The sequence below is a fragment of the Oncorhynchus mykiss genome, chromosome 25 (genome assembly GCF_013265735.2).
Source record: "Oncorhynchus mykiss isolate Arlee chromosome 25, USDA_OmykA_1.1, whole genome shotgun sequence".
Taxonomy (NCBI): Eukaryota; Metazoa; Chordata; class Actinopteri; order Salmoniformes; family Salmonidae; genus Oncorhynchus; species Oncorhynchus mykiss.
In genome coordinates this window covers 9575080-9596248 of record NC_048589.1, presented here as the reverse complement: position 1 = coordinate 9596248, position 21169 = coordinate 9575080, and the positions used below count along the sequence as shown (strand labels likewise).

At 41.8% G+C, this 21169-nt stretch overlaps 2 protein-coding genes across 2 annotated transcripts; one reads left to right on the top strand and one right to left on the bottom strand.

Moving 5' to 3' along the window:
- Window positions 1-5215: 5215 nt before the first annotated feature.
- Window positions 5216-6795, bottom strand: LOC110504183 (radical S-adenosyl methionine domain-containing protein 2-like; the record flags this gene model as incomplete). The annotated part of the gene is made up of 3 exons (XM_036962308.1): window positions 5216-5962; window positions 6254-6391; window positions 6520-6795. Coding segments are annotated over 3 exons (465 nt in total), but the record flags the coding sequence as incomplete, so codon positions are not given.
- A 1597-nt stretch (window positions 6796-8392) lies between these two features.
- On the top strand, window positions 8393-20869 carry cmpk2 (cytidine monophosphate (UMP-CMP) kinase 2, mitochondrial). Its single transcript, XM_021584478.2, has 5 exons — window positions 8393-9027; window positions 17068-17182; window positions 17367-17568; window positions 18351-18584; window positions 20097-20869. Exons 1-5 carry the CDS (start codon window positions 8440-8442, stop codon window positions 20215-20217), a joined length of 1260 nt encoding a protein of 419 aa, XP_021440153.2. The 5' UTR covers window positions 8393-8439; the 3' UTR covers window positions 20218-20869.
- The last annotated feature ends 300 nt before the right edge of the window (window positions 20870-21169 follow it).

The following is a 21169-nucleotide window of genomic DNA, read 5'->3' as shown; positions in this document are numbered from 1 at the left end:
ACGAGGACTGAGGGGCTTACGTTGCTTGGCTAATCATTTGGACCGACGACAAATATGACCGCGGGGATTCCCCCAAGGACATACTGCAAGGGTAAGAAGACGAGGGTGTGTCTTTTATGACTTTGAAATGCAGCCTCTGTTGACTTCTTCTACTTCTTCTTCATGTGTCTTTCCGGCAGACTAGACACTGTGTGGCGTATTGCTGCCTTTCGCAGATCATGCGAATTGCACATTTTGGGACCCACCGAAAAAAGGGACAAGGGGAATGTGAAAAACTTATATTGCACCATCTCACCCTGCTCCTATACATTATTTCCCAAAACCCACCACCTCATCCCACTACTTTTAGGGTGTAGGCTCCCCATATATATATATATATATATATATATATATATATATATATATATATATATATATATATATATATATATATATATATATACAGTATAATACATATATATATATATATATATATATATTCAGTGACAGTTAAAAGTTTGGACACCAAGTGTATAGGTCTAACTTAATTTGATTATATTTAAGCAATAAGGCCCAAGGAGTTGTGGTATATCGCCAATATACCAAGGCTAAGGGTTGTCCTTATGCACAACGCAACATGAAGTCCCTGGATACAGCCCTTAGCAGTGGTATATTGGCTATATACAACAAACCCCAGAGGTGCCTTATTGCTATTTAATATAATGGTTGGGTCTAATCCTGGATGCTGATTGGTTAAAACTGCATTCCAGCCAGTCTCTATTCCACAAACTATGACATTGACATGCCTATTTACTCTGTTCCATCTAACTGCTCAATCCAATGTATGAACTTGATCTCCACTATAAAAAGCATCTAGACATTATTTCCCATTTCTTTTTTACTTGCATTTGGTTTCCAACAGCAGAGATTTGTATTTAACCTTTCTGCCTGTCTCTCCGATATTTGTAACATCGTTTCAATATGGAAATTCGATCTCCAGCTGTCCCATAGTAATGAACGTGTCGGGACAATACAGGCAGGCAGACAACTTTTCTCAGCCAGTCAAAATCATGAATCAGCTGGCATCATTTTTATGGATATACATAAAGAAATGTCAATAGAAAACAGCTTAAACAAACGCAAATGCAGCTAATTTGCTGTTATTCTGGCTGCACTGTTTGATGTAACTGTATGTTAGCTGTAGTTGGCTAGTTAGCAAGCAAGGGATAAGAACGTTGCCAGCCAGCATGGGCAATGGAACATTTAGAATGAAAAGCTGATACTGAACAAAAATACCTAATGACTAGGTCGCGTCTCTGGCAATCAAACTGATAGAACGAACGACCAGCCAGTTTGGGTAGCACCCTTAGATTTGTGTTGGGTCTATATCTCATGAAAGGATGAAATAGTATGAATAAATTCAACAAAATAATGTTTTTTTATGAAAATGTGTCAATCGTTATTTGAATATGTTGGTGACCAGTTGTATAAAAGTGATAATGCCCTCAAAGCCGATGTTTGGAGGATATATTGGAACGGTTTGCCAGCCCTCAAACACCCATGCCAATATATCCTCCAAACTCCGACTTTGCGGGCATTTTCACTTGAAGAAAACTGGTTATCAATGCAATTGAAACAGTAAACAAGTAATGTTGCATCATATCCGCGTGTCTGATACACCACAACTTTCAGCCAACCAGCATCCAGGACCCAAACTACCCAGTTTATCAATAGCTACTGTGTTTAACTTTATCTAAATGACGAAAGGCGTCACTGGCATTTTGCTTTCAATGTCGATGGTGCATTATGGAGAGGATTACCCAACTGAGCAAATTTCACTATCAAATGTTCACTCGTCATCGGCCTGGTCGGAAATGAACTTATTGTATAATGCAATTTCTGAATTACATTTCCTATTGATTGGCCTATTACATTTTGAAGCAAATTACATTTTGATGTCTAATTCCATTGTGGTCAGGAGATTCATTTCAGACTTGTTTTTTCTTTCTTTTTTCTCAGCGATTCGTTGCACTCACCTGGACTTCAACACCTGTGTCATTACCTCCCCTATATTTGTCTGTTCCCCATCTCTGTTCCGCACTTCCGCATTGATTGTCGTATGTCGTTTTGTTCCCCCGGTTCTGGAACTATTCCTGTCCTGTGCAAGATTAAAATGTTCACTCTCCGTACTTGCTTCTCATCATCAGCGTCGGTTCTTACAGAATGCGGAAGCCACCAAATGAAGCATCGGGGAGTGTTGGCTTTTCGGTGCCTTAGTTGGCTCGTTGGGCTTCCACACCCTAGCTGGCTCGAGAGGTTTTCTTGCCCGGTTGGCTCGGCAGGCACCCATCCCACGTCAGGCCTCCGCCGAATCATCAGGCTCCCACTTCTCAGCTGGTTCATCAGGCTCCCACGTCCCAGCGGGATCATCAGGCTGTCACACCTCAACCAGATCGTCAGGCTGCCACACTTCTATGCTTTCAGCCAGCTGGTCCAGCGCCCTGCCTCGGCCGGCCCGTCAGGCTCGTCCAAGTGGGATGCCAGGTGGCACCCCTAGAGGGGGGGGGGGACTGTCATGCCTGCTCCCACTCACCCTCCCTGGCTGCCCAGTACTACGCACTCCTGCCACCATCATTGCGCACACCTGCTTCCCTCGTCCCGTGCATCTGTGAGTCATTGCACTCACCTGGACTTAATCACCTGTGTCATTACTTCCCCTATATCTGTCTGTTCCCCAGCTCTGTTCCCCGCTTCCGCATTGGTTGTCGTATCTCGTTTTGTTCCCCCGGTTCTGACGCTTTTCCTGTCCTGCTCCATGTCTGTGCAAGATTAAATGTTCACTCTCCTTACCTGCTTCTCATCATCAGCGTTGGTTCTTACAGGAAGGAAATATCTCAGGGTTAGAACAGACAGAAGAACATGAAGGAAAACAAGGAAAGAAAATGAAGCATTACTTGATGCATGTATTCAGCTTCAGTAGCAATAGATGAAGGCTTATAGGCCTGCTTATTAATATAAGGGGGACTGACTATTGTCCCATTAAGAATCTCCAGATATGATGAGACAAAGATCAAGACCTGATTACATCATACTGTAGTAAACAGAGACATTATGTCAGTCCCAAGGGAACCCATCCTCATAGTGATCCAGTGAGCAATCTTATCAGGGGTGGGGATTTGAGTTATCCCAATAGACATGTACTGCACATTTAGGCTACAGTAGAACTACAACCACTGAAATGGATGGAGAACAATAGCATATAACTTTAAGCTACAGTAGTTGCCTCTTAAAATTGGAATGGTTGTATGGCAACAAACCTGATCCAGATACTGAATAAATGTGCTTCCTGTAAATTGATTGTGATTAACAAATATCATTCTTTATCATGCAATGTCATCTTTATTATTATTATTTTTTTGCGATACATTACATACAGAGACAGATGTAACACACTGCAAATAGTAGTAACTGTATTCATAAATTCCCCACATTTCAATCAAAGTGCTAAATTCCAAATACTACACGAAAGTGCAAATAAGCCTCTTGGATGGTGAACAGAACATGTAAAAAATTGGATAACAGGACATATAAGGAAAAACTAACAAATCTGGACATACAAAAAGCAAGTTATTATTATCCGGTGAGTGATTAAATAGTCCCTGTAGAGTAGCTGTGTTGTGTAATTTTACTACTAATTAAAGGTACAGTACACAAACGCCTCAAGGTATACAGTGGGGCAAAAAAGTATTTAGTCAGCCACGAATTGTGAAAGTTCCCCCACTTAAAAAGATGAGAGAGGCCTGTAATTTCATCATAGGTACACTTCAACTATGACAGACAATATGAGTAAAAAAAATCCAGAAAATCACATTGTAGGATTTTTTATGAATTTATTTGCAAATTATGGTGGAAAATAAGTATTTGGTCACCTACAAACAAGCAGGATTTCTGGCTCTCACAGACCTGTAACTTCTTCTTTAAGAGGCTCCTCTGTCCTCCTGTATTAATGGCACCTGTTTGAACTTGTTATCAGTATAAAAGACACCTGTCCACAACCTCAAACAGTCACACTCCAAACTCCACTATGGCCAAGACCAAAGAGCTGTCAAAGGACACCAGAAACAAAATTGTGGACCTGCACCAGGCTGGGAAGACTGAATCTGCAATAGGTAAGCAGCTTGGTTTGAAGAAATCAACTGTGGGAGCAATTATTAGGAAATGGAAGACATACAAGACCACTGATAATCTCTCTCGATCTGAGGCTCCACGCAAGATCTCACCCCGTGGGGTCAAAATGATCACAAGAATGGTGAAAAAATCCCAGAACCACACAGGGGGACCTAGTGAATGACCTGCTGAGAGCTGGGACCAAAGTAACAAAGCCTACCATCAGTAACACACCTTGCCGCCAGGGACTCAAATCCTGCAGTGCCAGACATGTCCCCCTGCTTAAGCCAGTATATGTCCAGGCCCGTCTGAAGTTTGCTGGAGAGCATTTGGATGATCGAGAAGAAGATTGGGAGAATGTCATATGGTCAGATGAAACTAAAATAGAACGTTTTGGTAAAAACTCAACTTGTCGTGTTTGGAGGACAAAGAATGCTGAGTTGCATCCAAAGAACATCATACCTACTGTGAAGCATGGGGGTGGAAACATCATGCTTTGGGGCTGTTTTTCTGCAAAGGGACCAGGAAGACTGATCCATGTAAAGGAAAAAATGAATGGGGCCATGTATCGTGAGATTTTGAGTGAAAACCTCCTTCTATCAGCAATGGAATTGAAGATGAAACGTGGCTGGGTCTTTCAGCATGACAATGATCCCAAACACACCGCCCGGGCAACGAAGGAGTGGCTTCATAAGAAGCATTTTAAGGTCCTGGAGTGGCCTAGCCAGTCTCCAGATCTCAACCCCATAGAAAATCTTTGGAGGGAGTTGAAAGTCTGTGTTGCCCAGCAACAGCCCGAAAACATCACTGCTCTAGAGGAGATCTGCATGGAGGAATGGGCCAAAATACCAGCAATAGTGTGTGAAAACCTTGTGAAGACTAACAGAAAACGTTTGACCTCTGTCATTGCCAACAAAGGGTATATAACAAAGTATTGAGATAAACTTTTGTTATTGACCAAATACTTTTTCCACATTTTGTCTGTCATAGTTGAAGTGTACCTATGATGAAAATTACAGGCCTCTCTCATCTTTTTAAGTGGGAGAACTTGCACAATTGGTGGATGACTAAATACTTTTTTGCCCCACTATAGCAGTAAAAGATTCCAACATAACTTTTACAATATCATAAATATTTAAGTGTAAAGTGCAGTTATACAGGCGGAAACTATTTTTTTTATAAAAAAACATACAGAAAATACATACAGAAGTGTAGCAATAACTGATTATAATGTGTGGATCACCACTCAAGCCGCATGTCAGCTTTGCTCCACACATATTTCCCTCCTCTCTTTAGGAACATCTTCTCGTCAAAGCCACTGAACTGAATGGCCTCTTCCACGCCAACATCAAAGATGGACTTGGATGGATCTTTCCTCCCCTCTCGGCAATCCAGGAAACGCATAAGCATTTAGAACATGAAGAATCATTTATAAAGAATTGTATAAGCATTTAGAAAGGCTTAATCATGAAAGTTATTATAAAGGGTCACCAACTGGTCATAGAAGAGCTTCTTGACAATCTAGTCCATTATCAAAATATCACTGCTATAAAACCTCATACCTAATACATAAATATAAAATATATGCAAAACGGCATCTTATTCCACCCTTCTTAGAGCCTGTAAATCCACTCTGATCAAGGTACATGTCTATACAACTCAAAGCATTTAGACAGCTGTTCAATAGTTCTGATGGATGAGGACTGTCTCCTTTAAAGGGCATGCTAAGACTGAATGTAGAGTGAGTATCATGTAAAATAACAGATTAATAAAAAGGCCTGACATATTCATCCAGAATGAGGTAGGAAGCTCTCATCTGACAAGACAGGACAAAAAGGAAACGTTTTAATGTCACAACTATGTTGTATTACAATGTTGTCCATAGAGGGTACTACATGCAACCTAAAGAAGGTTCTACCTGGAACCAAAAATGGTTCTCCTATAGGGACAGCAGAAGAACCCTTTTGGAACCCTTTTTTCTAATATTGTACTTTAAACCTTAGTAGCATTTGGAAACAAATTTAATGGAGTAGTAGTTGTTGAACCATCATAATATCTATAACGGACAATAAAAAAATATAATATTGTCTTAAGTCCAGTCCCATACCTTCTGATTGGCCTCTGGTACCAGGCAGCTAATGCTGCTGTGCCTTTCCAGGAAGACCTGAAAATGCTGGTCGCTGATGAGAAACCTCTCTGCCTCCCTCAGACTGTTCTCGCCATCGATCAGCAGACACTGGAACACCTATACAGCACACACAGTGAAGTCAAGGCCATACAACTCATTTGTTACATCTATGGTATGAGAAGACACCTCTATTCACAGATACAGCATTACTGGTGTGCAATGTTAATGCTTTGGAACACCCTAACCTTCCAGCGTACAGGGTTGAGTTCTGTGATGTTTTCTCTCATGTCTTCATCCACATTGAAGGTGTTGATCACAGAGTTGATTTTGAACGCCACTTTGTACTTCTGGCACCACTCACAGACCTTGAAGAGGTTGTCCAGGTGGCTCTTCCTGCCCTGGGCTCTGCCAAATGTCTGGTTGGTGTCCTTGTCAAAGCTGTCACAGGAAATGGCCAGAATGTCCTGGTATTCGCCAAGGAGAGTTTTGGTGATAAAACTGACATCATCTCTCAAAGAATGTTATTTTGAAACACCAATGAATTCAAAATGTATTCATATCCAGACATCCATGTGATAGTTTATATTTATTGAAGTGAAAATATCAACAAGTCGTTTTTAAAAACACTTTGATGGTCAACTGCGAGGCCTTTCAAATAAAAAGTGTGAAATGCTTCTCTGAGTTCACTTTTTGTGACCTCATATCAAAACTAACCCAGTGCTGACATCTAGTGTAAATAACATTAACTTGTTTTTTTCCCTGAGGATAACGTGGTTTGTTTGTTTATGATGGGTGCTTTATGATATAATGAAGATCACCGGGGTAACGTTGGTTGGCCTACCATGTTTTATTTTAACACAGAACCTAAAATGAAAACCATCGTTTGGAACCACTTCTTTGTGATCATGCTGCCATTGCTGACAATACTGACACTTGGGAGCTGGAGTTCATGTTTGCACTATTGGACTAATTTCCCCAAGAAATCATCTCTATCGTGTATGACATTAATAAACACTGAATATAATATTAAATTAGATAGAAATAGGCTGTAATACTAATCTAATAACATATAATGTGAATTGAAATAGGGAATTTTAAAATGCATAAATATAATCTTGGGGAAAATTTACCAGATTCATTGAGAAGCTGTAAAACTATCTTTGCTTCCTCAATGAGTAGGACCAAATATAATTGACACTTGGGTTGATTTCCCCTGTAGAAGAGAACTGTGATGCGACGTGCACCTGCTGTCCTCGCACATTGATCCATGCCAGGCCAGGACAATTGCAAAGATGCACTGGAGGAAACTTATGCAGAACTGTAGGAACATCTTCACAAACACGACTTGAGTAGAGAACAATATTACTAGTCTTCAAGCTGTCCTGTCCTGTTGAAACTTCTGATGTAGGGCTAACACAACTCCGCAATAAATGAAGCGTCTCCTAGCGTTGTAATGTAACTGATCTTCATAACGTCACCTGAGCAGTTTCTATTCCAAAATTGAATAGGCCTCCCACAAAAACGGGTTGAATCCACGCCATTTCAACCAAACAATTAAATGTGATCATGTTGAATCAACGTGGATAACTGGTTGGATTTTCAAAAATTGCTTTGAACCTAAATCCAATGTCATGGTCATTTTTTGTTGTCGATTTCACTTTTAATTCACCTTTGACGACTCAACCAAATGTAGGCTAAATCAAAACTAGACGTTGACTGACGTCTGTGCCCAGTGGGCTACCTACTGTATGAGTAGTGGTGCACTCGGCTAAATGACCACCACTGCAGCGCTCTAAAAACTTGAAAATAAAATGAACAATAATGTATTTATTCAAATGCAGTCCTATTACATGCCTACATACGTTAGTGCTTATAATAAAAAGCCTGCGCTTTGAATAGGCCTTCATACCGTAATAGTGCTAAGCAAATTTGCTGACTCATTTGTGTCATTTAGGTGAGGCCATGGGACAGTAAGTAACAGCCATATTATGATAGGCACACCTTATCACTTTCGTTTTTGGTATTATCAAGTGGCTCGAGTTTCGGTTTGCTTGTCAAGCGCCATAAGTTTCGTTTCCCCCCCACCCCCCCCAGTTTCCCAAATCATGCGTGCCTGTCAGTTGTGATTCAGCTGAAAGTGCATTTCGTTCGTGGTTTGATTCAAGATGGCAAGACGCATGATGTCCCGGTTGGGCCAGTGGTCTTCTTATGTTTTTGCAGTGGACTTCGATACGAACTCTGACCCAATCTACTTCGCCCTAGCAAGCAAGCAGAGCGAGCGGCCACAAGTGTTCAGAAATGTCCTCGCTGATGAAAAGTGCTACTCGCTCCATGTGCAGAGCGATGACAAAATTGAAAGAGCAAAGTTTTATGGAGGACTGAAAAAAAAACTTTCAAAAGAGTTACCTCCAGAATGTACGATTTTGGAAATGTCCATATTTCAGCCAAATGTCAAAGATTCTGTCATCAAAGGATATTTTCTAAAAGACGCATCTAAGTCCTCAGCGACTGAACGAGTATTAGGCGAGTTGCTTCGCAATGACCCAGTCTATGTATGCTCCTACTTGTGCGGGGGAGAGGACAGACAGTGGTCGCAACACCTGTGGTCCAATACAGAAGACGGTTGGGTGGAGGTGTTGGAGAAATACTGCGTGGTACCTGCTGAAAAGCCAGTGCATCATCCTTCAACTCTCAGCATTATCAACTATGACGTATTCTATAGTTTTGAGGATGCCTACAAAGTTCTGCAACAGGTTTGAATAGTGACACTTTTATGTGTCAAATCAGTTGACACATGTTGCCGTGTATTTGTGCAGTTGTCATTATGTGTATAGAGCTGGCCGGTTTGTAATCCTAAAACCCTCGAAATTAGTTACATCTGGTTTGCGTAGGATTTTGGGTAGTGATGCACCAATTTGACATTTTGGGCCAATACTGTTATCCGTTATTTTCCTTGTATAAAAATAGACACCAATAACCGGTATTTACAATTTTAGCGGCTTTTTAAGCATTCTAGTACAGTTAAATAGTTAACACACACACATGGACGCAGCAGTCTAAGGCACTGCATCTCAGTGCAAGAGGCGTCACTACAGTCCCTGTTTCGTATTCAGTCTTTTTTTTTCTCAACCAGGATTTCTATGGGATGCCGTTTGGGTCTTTGCTAAGGAACTCTGTTTAGGTCTTTGCGTGTCAAAAATAAAACAATGACCAGGCGATAACACTATTTGACATGTCAAATAAGCTTGTTGACCAATCAGGACCTGAATATGACTGCACGTCACATAATAATTTAACGCATTCATACATTTTTTACATAGTTATTACACATTGATTACACTACGATTCATCGATACGAATGCTATGATGCTGGTAAAGTTGTCTTGCTCACCTACAGTGCTGTTTCAGTAGCTATAGTTAGCTAGCTAACTATATAGCTAGGTGTCATCTAAAATAACCCTAATTTATAAAACAGTTTGTATTTGAATGATGGGGGTCGGACCCATCTATGTGAAGCTAGCCACAATAAGGATTAGCCACAATAGTGGACTTAACGGTTAGTCTTTTTTTTTTTTAAGTATGGCATAATTATACTAATTGTATTAAATTGCATCGCTGTCAATGACACTTTTATTTTGAAGGCAAACCCCAAATTCTACTATTGTGCCTAATCTTTATTGTGGCTAGCTTCACAACACATAACCAACTCCGGTCGAGCCTCATTAGCCAGATGAAGCTAGCTGGCTGTTCATAACGTTAGCTTTGGGCAACAGGGTTAAGTAGCTGGCTAGCTATTTATTTTCATGAACTGAAGCTCAATTTCAATAGGCGAACAACAAGTGGCAACCTAGCTAATACTTACTCACAAGGATTCCTAAGAACAATGACTGCAGTTTATACTGGTCTTTGTTTACAGGCTGGTTGTATTGGTTCTAGCTAGGTACCAAGCTAAAGCTAGCTACCCCAGAAGTTGCTGTTGAGCAAATTAGGCTTTATTACCAATGCAGTATTGTAAACACATCGTTCGTGGCCGGTGTTTGCTTGTTTGCACACTTTTTGTACAGCTTTTTGTACAGCTTTCTACTGTATCTTTTTGACATGCGAAGATCCAAATGGCGTTCCATAGTATGTATGTCTTGAAGCTAATAGCAGTGACGCTATTACTGTGTAACTTCGGTAGGGTAACATCTGAAAAATTGCACATTTGGTAGTATGTACCGGTGCCGACCAGTTGGACAAAGCCAACATCACCCATGACAGAGAACGATTGGGCAGTGAATCCCATTATCTCGGCTTTAATGGATTTTGTATTTTGAGTTGTCTCGCTGAAATTTTCTTACTCTTTCAAATGACTGCTCGACTTGTTGACTGCTTGATCCACACAGCAGACATTGTGGGCTGGGCTATGAATGTTGTGTTGCACGTGTAGCTCAAAATTATACGTGGCGTCATTACGGCATGTATCTACGTTATATAGGTACGCCCGTCAGCTTTGACATCGGTTTTGCACATCTGCATTAACCTAGACATACCGATGGTGGCATTTTTAGCTAATATCGTCCAATTCCGATATGTTCACCGATATATCGTGCATCCCTAGTTTTGGGATAAATGCTGAAAATATGTGCTTTCGTAAATTCTCTCTGGGTATCTACTCCGATTTCAGAGCACTCTCGACTGAGTGTGCCAGAGCACAGAATAACTGATGACTATACGAACGCACAACGAACTGTGTCAGTAAACATCTCCAAAAAAACACCAGAGTGAATTTACAAAAGTAAATTCAGTTTGGCTATGTACCAGTTTCAGAGCAGTCTCTCATTTGAGTGTGCCGGAGCTCAGAATAACTGATTAATGAATGAATGTGCAACACCCGTTGAATATGACAGGTGTCAGTAAAGGTTGACAACAAAATAAAATAATTCAGTTGTTGCTAGTGTAACCGGTGTGAAATGGCTAGCTAGTTAGTGGGGTGCGCACTAATAGCGTTTCAATCGGTGACGTTACTCGCACTGAGACCTTGAAGTAGTTGTTTCTCTTGCTCTGCAAGGGCCGTGTTTTTTGTGCAGCAATGGGTAACGGTGCTTCGAGGATGACTGTTGTCGATGTATGCAGAGGGTCCCTGGTTTGAGCCCGGGTAGGGGCGAGGAGAGAGATTGAAGCAACACTGTTACATTGGTGCCGTGACCCGGATCACTGGTTGCTGCAGAAAAGGAGGTCAAAAGGGGGTTGAGTTACATGCGTAACCCTTGTGAAATGGCTAGCTAGTTAGCGGGGTGTGTACTAATAGCGTTTCAATCGGTGACGTCACTCGCTCTGAGACCTTGAAGTAGTTGTTTCCCTAGCTCTGCAAGGCCGCTTTTTTTGTGGAGCGGTGGATAATGGTGCTTCGAGGGTGACTGTTGTCGATGTGTGCAGAGGGTCCCTGGTTCAAGCCCGGGAAGGGGCGAGAAGAGGGACGGAAGCAACACTGTTACACTTATATATCCGTGAACATATCGGATGTCTAGTTTAAAGCCGATGTCAAAAACCGATGTCAAAGCTACCGTGCATACCTATATAACGTAGGTACATGACATAATAACGCCATGTAAAATGTTGCGCTAGACGTGCAACACAGCATTTCTAACCTAGCCCACACAATGTCTGCTGTGTGGATCGAGCAGTCAACAGGTCGAGCAGTCATTTGAAAGAGTAAGAACATTTCAGAGACTCAACTTAAAGGCAAAATCAATCAAAGTGAAGATACTGGAATTCATTGCCCTTGACAATCAATCATTCTCTGTTGTTGGTGATGTTGGCTTTCGCCGACTGGTCGAGCACCGGTTAACACTACCAAGTCCGCTATTTTTCAGATGTTGCCCTACTGGAGTTACTACTGGAGTTACACAGTAATACCATCACTGCAATTAGCTTCAAGACATACATGCTATGGAACGCCAATTGGGTCTTTGCACGTCAAAAAATATATAGTAGCACTGTCAAAGCTGTACAAAAACGTCTGCAAACAAGCAAACACCGGCCACGAATGGTGTGTTTACAATACTGCATTGGTAATAAAGCATAATTTATTCGACCGCAACTTCTGGGGTAACTAGCTTTAGCTTGCTACCTAGCTAGCACCAATACAACCAGCCTGAAAACAATAACCAGTTGAAACTTTAGTCATTTTCCTTATTCTTAGCAATGTATTTCACTGAAAGAATAAACGTTTTGTTTTCTAAATTATAGTTTCCAGATAGTTTCCTCGTATTTATGTGTGTTTATTATACTATAATTAAGTCTTTGATTTCATATTTGATAGAGCAGTCTGACTGAGTGGTGGTAGGCAGCAGCAGGCTCGTAAGCATTCATTCAAACAGCACTTTCCTGCGTTTGCCAGCAGCTCTTCGCTGTACTTCAAGCATTGCGTTGTTTATGACTTCAAGCCTATCAACTCCTGAGATTAGGCTGGCAATACTATAGTGCCTATAAGAACATCCAATGGTCAAAGGTATATGAAATACAAATGATGTAGAGAGAAATAGTCCTATAATTCCTATAATAACTACAACCTAAAACTTCTTAACTGGGAATATTGAAGACTCATGTTGCTCATGTTCTGAGCAAGGAACTTAAACGTTTTTACATGGCACGTATTGCACTTTTACTTTCTTCTCCAACACTGTGTTTTTGCATTATTTAAACCAAATTGACCATGTTCATTATTTATTTGCAACTAAATAGATTTTATTTATGTTTTATATTAAGTTAAAATAAAAGTGTTCATTCAGTATTGTTGTAATTGTCATTATTACAAATATATGTATAAAAATCGGCTGATTAATCGGTATCAGATTTTTTTGGTACTCCAATAATCGGTATCAGTATCGGCATTGAAAAATCATAATCGGTCGACCTCTAATAGAAATCCTGGTTGAGAAGGAAACGACTGAAATGAACAATGAAACAGCACAGCAAGTAAGTGAAAGAAATAGGTTTTGATTATGTTTTACTGGTAATGGGGACATACGTAAATGCCACCAAAATATTTTTTGGGTCAGTGTGTGTGTGTGTGTGTAACCTTTATTTAACTAAGCAAGTCAGTTAAGAACAAATTCTTATTTACAATGACGGCCCGGACGACGCTGGGCCAATTGTGCGCCGCCCTATGGGACTCCCAATCACGGCCGGAGGTGATACAGCCTGGATTCGAATCAGGGACTATAGTGACGCCTCTTGCACTGAGATGCAGTGCCTTAGACTGCTGCATCCATGTGTGCATGTTAACTATTTAACTGTACTAGAATGCTAAAAAGGCAGCAAAAATGTTGAATATCAGATATCAGTATTGGCCAAAAGTTTAATGTCAGTACATCACTAGTTACACTAGCAGCACAGTTACAGTCACTAACACGCTACTATGAAAACAGTCTTAACCAGCTCTGCTAGTTTGAGTAAAATAGTCAGAGTAAGTAAAATAGTCAGAGTGAGGTTTTCTCTCATTTGTGTCTGGAAGTAACTAGCAAGCTAGCCAACTTTAACCAGTTAGCTTTGGTGCTTGACTGCTGTTGTGAGGTCAGAACGCTCGGATCAACCCTACTCCTCGACCAGAGTCCAGTGTGTGCTCTGAAGGCTCCAAGAGAGAAATGCTCTGAATTTATGAACTGACAATCTGACAACGCTCTGAATTTACAGACAGGGCCAGCACTGGACATTCTGCCGCACTGCAGCCCCCTCTCCTATCCCAGCTAAACTGTGTACAGCAGGGGTCGGCAATAGGTTTTGCTTTGGCCCAACTTTTTTCTCAGCTGAAAGTCTCAGGAACTGAGCATAATAGCGTCCCAATTCATAGGCGTATGCTGCAAATTAAATACGATTTTTAACACATCTGATTAATAGGCTATGTAACCAGTTAAATGTCAATGACATAGCCTAATATAGATTACGTTGATGAAATCACCAATGACTCTATTAAAATCATTTTGTATATTTCTATGTGTGTTGATTAGGGAAAAACCTGCTTGCAATCAAGAGAAAATGCTGCGCTGAAAAAGTCTCAAAAGAAAGGTGGATAGTGAAAATGGGGAAGAACGGACAGAGAAATAGGCATTCTTACCATATATTTCCCATGTCAAACCAGAGTGTCTTGTTTGCAATGCTGTTTTTCAAATAATTAATTCTTAGACATCCTTATGAATCTAAGCATGGCACTTTCAAAAGTTACCTCTCCACCCAGACAGAGGCTCTATCGATGCAGAAAAATGGAAGCTTCAACTGCTGGCTACTTGTCTATTGCATAACCCAGCAACAGAAGTGCTTCCCTAAAAGCTTCCTGGGTTTAAGCAAACATCTTCTCTTTTCAGAAAGTGAAAAGCTCAATTAATAGGGACAGAATAGCAAAGTCATTTAAAACAAAAAATCTCCTCGAATATTATAAGCTGCAGCTCAGCCTCAGAATGTCATAGAGAGTCATCAATATATCCCTTTTTGCATCGGAGTCACGTCCTTCGCGGCCATTTTAAAACTCGTTTCTACCATAAGGCATCATCGAGTTAAGCATTGTTATAGAACGCTTTATTTAATCTGGATACTTTTTATGTATTTATTTCAAAATATAAAGCAAACAATAGATATCCTTTTTGCTCTTTTCCTTAACAAAGGGTATGGGATACCCTCACTCAATTCGAGCCCTGGTTTTTAAGGATTGCATGTGACAGTATTGGAGGATTTGGCTATACCGACATCTATGGATATCATAACTGTGTCTGTTAAAAAGGTAGGCCCACCACGTATTTTTTTTAATAGAAAGACATAGGCTCCAATTATCTATGTAATTCTATGATTAGCCTGGTAGAAAATGTGGGTGCGCGCGTGCACATATAGGAGGTCCCTTACCGGGCAGAAGGGAAATTTTACTTTAACATCTGCAGTGGAGAGTTACAATGTTGCAATAACTATGCAGCCAGCTGCCTATAGTAGGAAACAGAGTTTCTTACTAATAATATGCCAGCTGTTATCTATCACACATGGTACCATCCCACAATTGTTACAATTACAATAAAAATAACACTTTTATTCAACGTATAGTTTAATATTCCTGTAGAACTGTAAAAAGAGTGAGATCATTTGAGCTTTGATAAATGCGTGGCGGGCCTCGTTTCATTGGAGCAGTGTTAAATAAGGCCTGTGTTATTGACCCAGGCTTAACTCATTTTGTTTGTTTACATCTCGAATTTGATTGTCCAACATTAGTTTCAGCATTTATTTATTTCGTGGCCCGCCTAGAGTGGCCTCTTTTCTCTGCAATGGTGCTGCATTGCGGTCAGCAATGTTTTCTCTCTGTTTATTCATTTATTAAATTCTACATTTAGAAATTGCCTAGTTAAATAAAGGTTCCATTTTTGTGATGTGACGTGAAGCTTCAGCTGGACATTTGTAGTTCTGTATGATAGCCACATTATCAGCTAATTAGCATTTCATGATTGGGTGGTAAATACAGGCGAATGAATTGATAAAAGTCACCTTGTCTGAGGCCTCCAGAGTGGCGCAGCGGTCTAAGGCACTGCACCGCAGTACTGCCGCGTCATTACAGCCTGGGATTGAACCAAGGCAGTGTCACAACCAGCCATGACTGGGAGTCCCATAGGGCGGCGCACAATTGGCCCAGTGCCGTCCGGGTTAGGGGAGGGTTTGGCCGGGGGGCTTTACCTGGCTCATTGTGCTCTAGCAACTTCTTGTGGCGGGCCGGGAGCCTGCAGGCTGACATCGGTTGTTAGTTAAACGGTGTATCCTCCGACACATTGGTGCGGCTGGCTTCCAGGTTAAGCAAGCGGGTGTTAAGGAGCGTGGCTTGGCGGGTCATGTTTCGGAGGAGGCATGACTCGACCTTCTCCTCTCGGCAGCCCGTGGTGGAGTTCCAGCGACGAGACAAGATCATTATCACGAAAAAGGGGGTAAAAATGTCACCTTGTCCGATAGGGATTTACACGGTAATCAAAATGTCACCTTGTCTGAGAGGGATTTACACGGTTATCAAAATGTCACCTTGTCCGAGAGGGATTTACACGGTTATCAAAATGTCACCTTGTCCGAGAGGGATTTACACGGTTATCAAAATGTCACCTTGTCTGAGAGGGATTTACACGGTTATCAAAATGTCACCTTGTCCGAGAGGGATTTACACGGTTATCAAAATGTCTTGTCACCTTGTCCGAGAGGGATTTACACGGTTATCAAAATGTCACCTTGTCCGAGATGGATTTACACGGTTATCAAAATGTCACCTTGTCCGAGAGGGATTTACACGGTTATCAAAATGTCACCTTGTCCGAGAGGGATTTACACGGTTATCAAAATGTCACCTTGTCTGAGAGGGATTTACACGGTTATCAAAATGTCACCTTGTCCGAGAGGGATTTACACGGTTATCAAAATGTCTTGTCACCTTGTCCGAGAGGGATTTACACGGTTATCAAAATGTCACCTTGTCCGAGATGGATTTACACGGTTATCAAAATGTCGCGCCAGGGTAAACCTACACGAAACACAGCTTATTTGAAGTGTTTCTAAAATCCACAATGGATAAAATGAATGGTGGAAAAACTATTGGAACCATTTCCGTGTTTGAGTATGGGTATTATGACTCATGCTGTGGTAAACTATATAAGCCTGCGTAATACTGTGTGCAGTCAGGGACAAAATAAAAACCTAGCAATGTCACACTCCAGTGGTGGAGAAAGGAATAACATGATATTCACACAGGCCAACTACAACCTTATCTCATCTCCATCTACTTTGCTCCTCATCTGTAGTGTGTTGACATCATCCCGGAGTCCAAGGCAGTGCTGGAGCTTGTGGACCAGCGACTCGAGTCTAAGGAGAAAACGGACTTTCCTGTTATTGTCATAGAGGGATTGGATGCTACAGGTTAACACCATTACTACTTCACTATTGTCCTTGCCAATTCAATGTGGCCGATTGTATACGGCCAGGAGTTTTCCTTTCCTTTCGATCAGGAAAAACTCAGGTCATACAAAACTGAATGCTCTTTCAGTCAGTTACAATGCTTTTTTTCCTTCTCTAATTTCTCTCTATTCCCACTACTGCTCAGGGAAAACCACTCTGACTGAGTCCCTGACGGAGGCACTGGGGGCCACTCTCCTGAAGTCCCCTCCGCAGTGTCTGTCCCCATGGAGGGCCCGCTTCGACACTGAGCCCCCCCTCATCCGCAGGGCCTTCTACGCCCTTGGGAATTACCTGACAGCAGGACAGATAGGCCAGGAGGCCAGACAAGCACCTGTCATTGTAGACAGGTAAGGGCAGGATGAAATAGCTTTGGTGTTGTAGCAAGTTTGATGAGTTGGGATATGTCATCTCTTCTGAATGTATGGCTGTGTCTGAAATCTGTTTTGCCTACTTCTTACTAAAACGACACATCGTGTACTAACCCTCAGTGGCTGTCGGTGCCGTTTAAGATGAGGGAGGAAAATCGTATTTTTTTTAGGAGCATGAACTTGTTTTTATTACAGCATATTGGATGATTCATATTCCATTCACCCAGCTCACTGTAACATCCATAGGTTTAGGCTGCTACATGATACTCAACTTCTCCCTATACCAATCATGAGGGGACTGCAACCTAGCCTACGAATGAAAGTTCATAATTGTTATTTTTCATTTTTATGAGCGTTTACCGTATGCTTACACCAGAGATCTGTATATAATGATGAGATGCACGCCTCCGCCCTAACAATGGGAGTCGTTGTCCCAAAGACGGGGAGGCAGGCGACAAGCTTCGGTCCAAAATAAATATCCCATGCTATAAAACGTTCTATTTTCACATACCCAAACAGCCTACTGTTTAGAAAGCAAGTAGAGGTATTCGGACACGGCATTGTATGGTGAAAATCGTATGTGTAACTGCCTTAGTAGGCTATGCCACTTTAATGTCATAAAAAAAAAAGCACAGCAAAGGTTCCAATTTTCAACATAGCTGTGAATGAACCACCAAACAACACCAGTAGACCAGACATAGTCTCTGGTCTTTGAGGCTCACAACAACCCACTATCTCCCTATACTCTCCATTCCTCCCAGGTACTGGCACAGCACAGCAGCCTACGCCATTGCCACGGCGGTGGGTGGTAAGCTGGGTAACCTGCCCCAGGCTGGCAGTGAGGTGTATGGCTGGCCAGGGGACCTCCTGAGGCCCAGCCTGGTGCTGATGCTCAGCCTCAGCTCACAGGAGAGGATGAGGAGACTACAGGTCAGAGGTCAGGACAAGACCATGGAGGAGGAGGAGCTGGAGGCCAATCACCTGTTCAGACAGAAGTAAGATTTCTTGTGCAGAGCCTGTGGTCTAGTGGGAACACACCTGTCTCAAGCGCACATGTCGACCGCAGAGGCCGAGGTTTGATCTCTGTGTCCAACCTTCCTACAGTGTCTCCCCTTCATCTATCCCCCCTCTACTTTAACCAAAAAAGTAAGATGACTGAAATTCAGACGAAACTATACTTCAAGTTTACCACTGTATTAGAATGTGATACAGCTCCCAATACTGAAGTGAGTAGATATATAGTAGTACATATTACATGTTCTACTCCAACATATTGACAGCACCTACTGTTTCGGTGTATGTATAAAGATGTGGGGAACTCACACACTTTGCAGCGGTTTATTAACAGACCTTACACACTGCTGAATTGAAGTGGTCAGATGAGCATCACTAACTGTGATCTGCACGCACACACACACACACACAGTCTTGTTTAACCAACCTAGGGGGCACATACAATTGATTCCCATTGAAAATCCTACTTTCCTGAACCTAACTTCTAATTCTAACCATAAACCCCCTAGAATGAACCCTTTTCCTTGTGGGGACTGACAAAATGTCCCCAGTTGGTTAAATTTTGGTTTGTTTACTATTCTGGTTCCCACAAGTTTAGTTAAACATGTCCACACCCTATACACACACACAGACACACACACACACACACACACACACACACACACACACACACACACACACTACTGTACCTAATTGAGTGGACATCAGGTCCTACTCCGTCTTAGTCTGACCCATCAAACACTTAACAATCAGTTCCCATCCCGAGGGGAACCATCTGATGAGGAAAAAACAAGTGATTTGTTGCTGAGTTGGTCTACTCCATTACGCACTGCTAGTAGTCAGACTGGTCGATGGCAACTTTCGTTCATTCTACCCGCTGACATCCTGGGCTTTGTCCCAAATGGCACCCTATTCCCTACATAGTGCACTACCTTTGACCTCGGCCTTTTGGGCTCTGGTCAAAAGTAGTGCCCCATATAGGGAATAGGGTGCCATTTGGGATGAATGCTTTTCACATGGACTCACCAGATATTCAATGAGCAGTCATTATCCTCAAGGAAGACAGCTGTTGATCACTGTTGACAGTCTGGACTCTGGCTCTCAGTCCATCACCTGTCCAAACCTCTGGCATGATGATTGTGTGCTGTCAGTTGTTGTTTTTTAATCTTCTAGACCATTGTTCTTACTATTGCTCAATGTCCACTATGGCCGTATGTTTTGGTACTTATTATGTGAAATATATTACGGTATATGGATGAACCAGGCAAAGGCATAGCAATTTGCAGTCTAAATTGACATACAACTATCAAAAACCATTGTGATCATTATTTTATAGCTTTACTCATCCTTATGGCCCTTAGCTTTTTCCTGGTTAGTTCATGTGATCAGGAAAAGCAATTAATTTGGTATACCATCTCAAAGGTACTGCTGACCCAGATTTTAAGTGCTTTGTTAATTTGTGGGACATAATTACTTATTCTCTTTGTCTGCAGAGTGGAGGAGGCTTACCAGCGGATTGAGGGCCCGGCCTGCATCACTGTGGATGCCAGTCCTTCTCCAGACCAAGTGCTCCAACAAGTGCTACTTTTAATTAGGGAAAAATGCCACTTGTAAACAGCTCCTCTCCTCCTCTCCCAGTCTTGCCCCAGATGGCTAATATTCCGTTGTGGTCCACTAGGTGGTAGTAGAGTGCCATTGATTTGACAGAGGCAGGGCTAGTGAGAAGAGGGCAGGGTGTAGTAGAGGATCTGGACTGTGGATAAGCCTCATATGGCAAAGGGCCAGTACTACACACTCACACACACACACACAATCATGCCTGCACACAGTAGCACACAGTCTCTCTCCTTCACACACACACGCACACAGATAGAACCAAGACCCCGACCAGTGCATGTCACAACATGCCCTATTCTGTATGACTGCCATCAGTGAGATGAGGAGAAACGTTATTATGAATGCCATTGTGTTCTGTCAGTAGTGATACTTAGGGATATGCAGCCAGACAGCCCGCGGTGACAACCATTTTTATTAGGCCTGAGATTCAGGAAATGAAAGGGAGGGTTTGTATAGCCATCAGTCACTTCTATTTCATTGAAACGTATGGGCCAGCAGCTAACTCTACATTTTCCTTTTGAAGTAGCTATATGGACCCAGGGATTAAAACGCACACACAGAGCAATATGATACATTTCACATTACAATAACACTGCTCATTTGTTTGAGTACTATTTCAAATTAAAGGAAACATATTGAATATACCAGGCATCTGGCTCTGAGCTGTTCTTGTCCGAGTGTCTTATATAAGGAGTATTATACAGTGCAATGTCAGTGTTTTCTTTATGCACAGGTACTCTGATGCTTTGATGCAGGTCGTTGTCAACTACAATGTAAGTGAGTGAGCTGTGCATTTGAAAAGCACACCTCACCTCTGTGACAGATGCCATGTATTGCGCCACTGAGCATGACTGCATATGAGGCAGTGAAAGCAGTGTACATTATGTGCTTATGAAAATGCAAACTGTGCACTCATGCACATACACACATGTGCACACACACACACAAT

Bases quoted from the DNA above. Each gene is read 5' to 3' on its own strand.
- cmpk2 (XM_021584478.2), top strand. From the start codon at position 8,440: ATGGCAAGACGCATGATGTCCCGGTTGGGCCAGTGGTCTTCTTATGTT. The intron at 9,028-17,067 runs GTTTGAATAGTG...CCTCATCTGTAG, and splicing joins CCTACAAAGTTCTGCAACAG to TGTGTTGACATCATCCCGGA. The intron at 18,585-20,096 runs GTAAGATTTCTT...CTTTGTCTGCAG, and splicing joins AATCACCTGTTCAGACAGAA to AGTGGAGGAGGCTTACCAGC.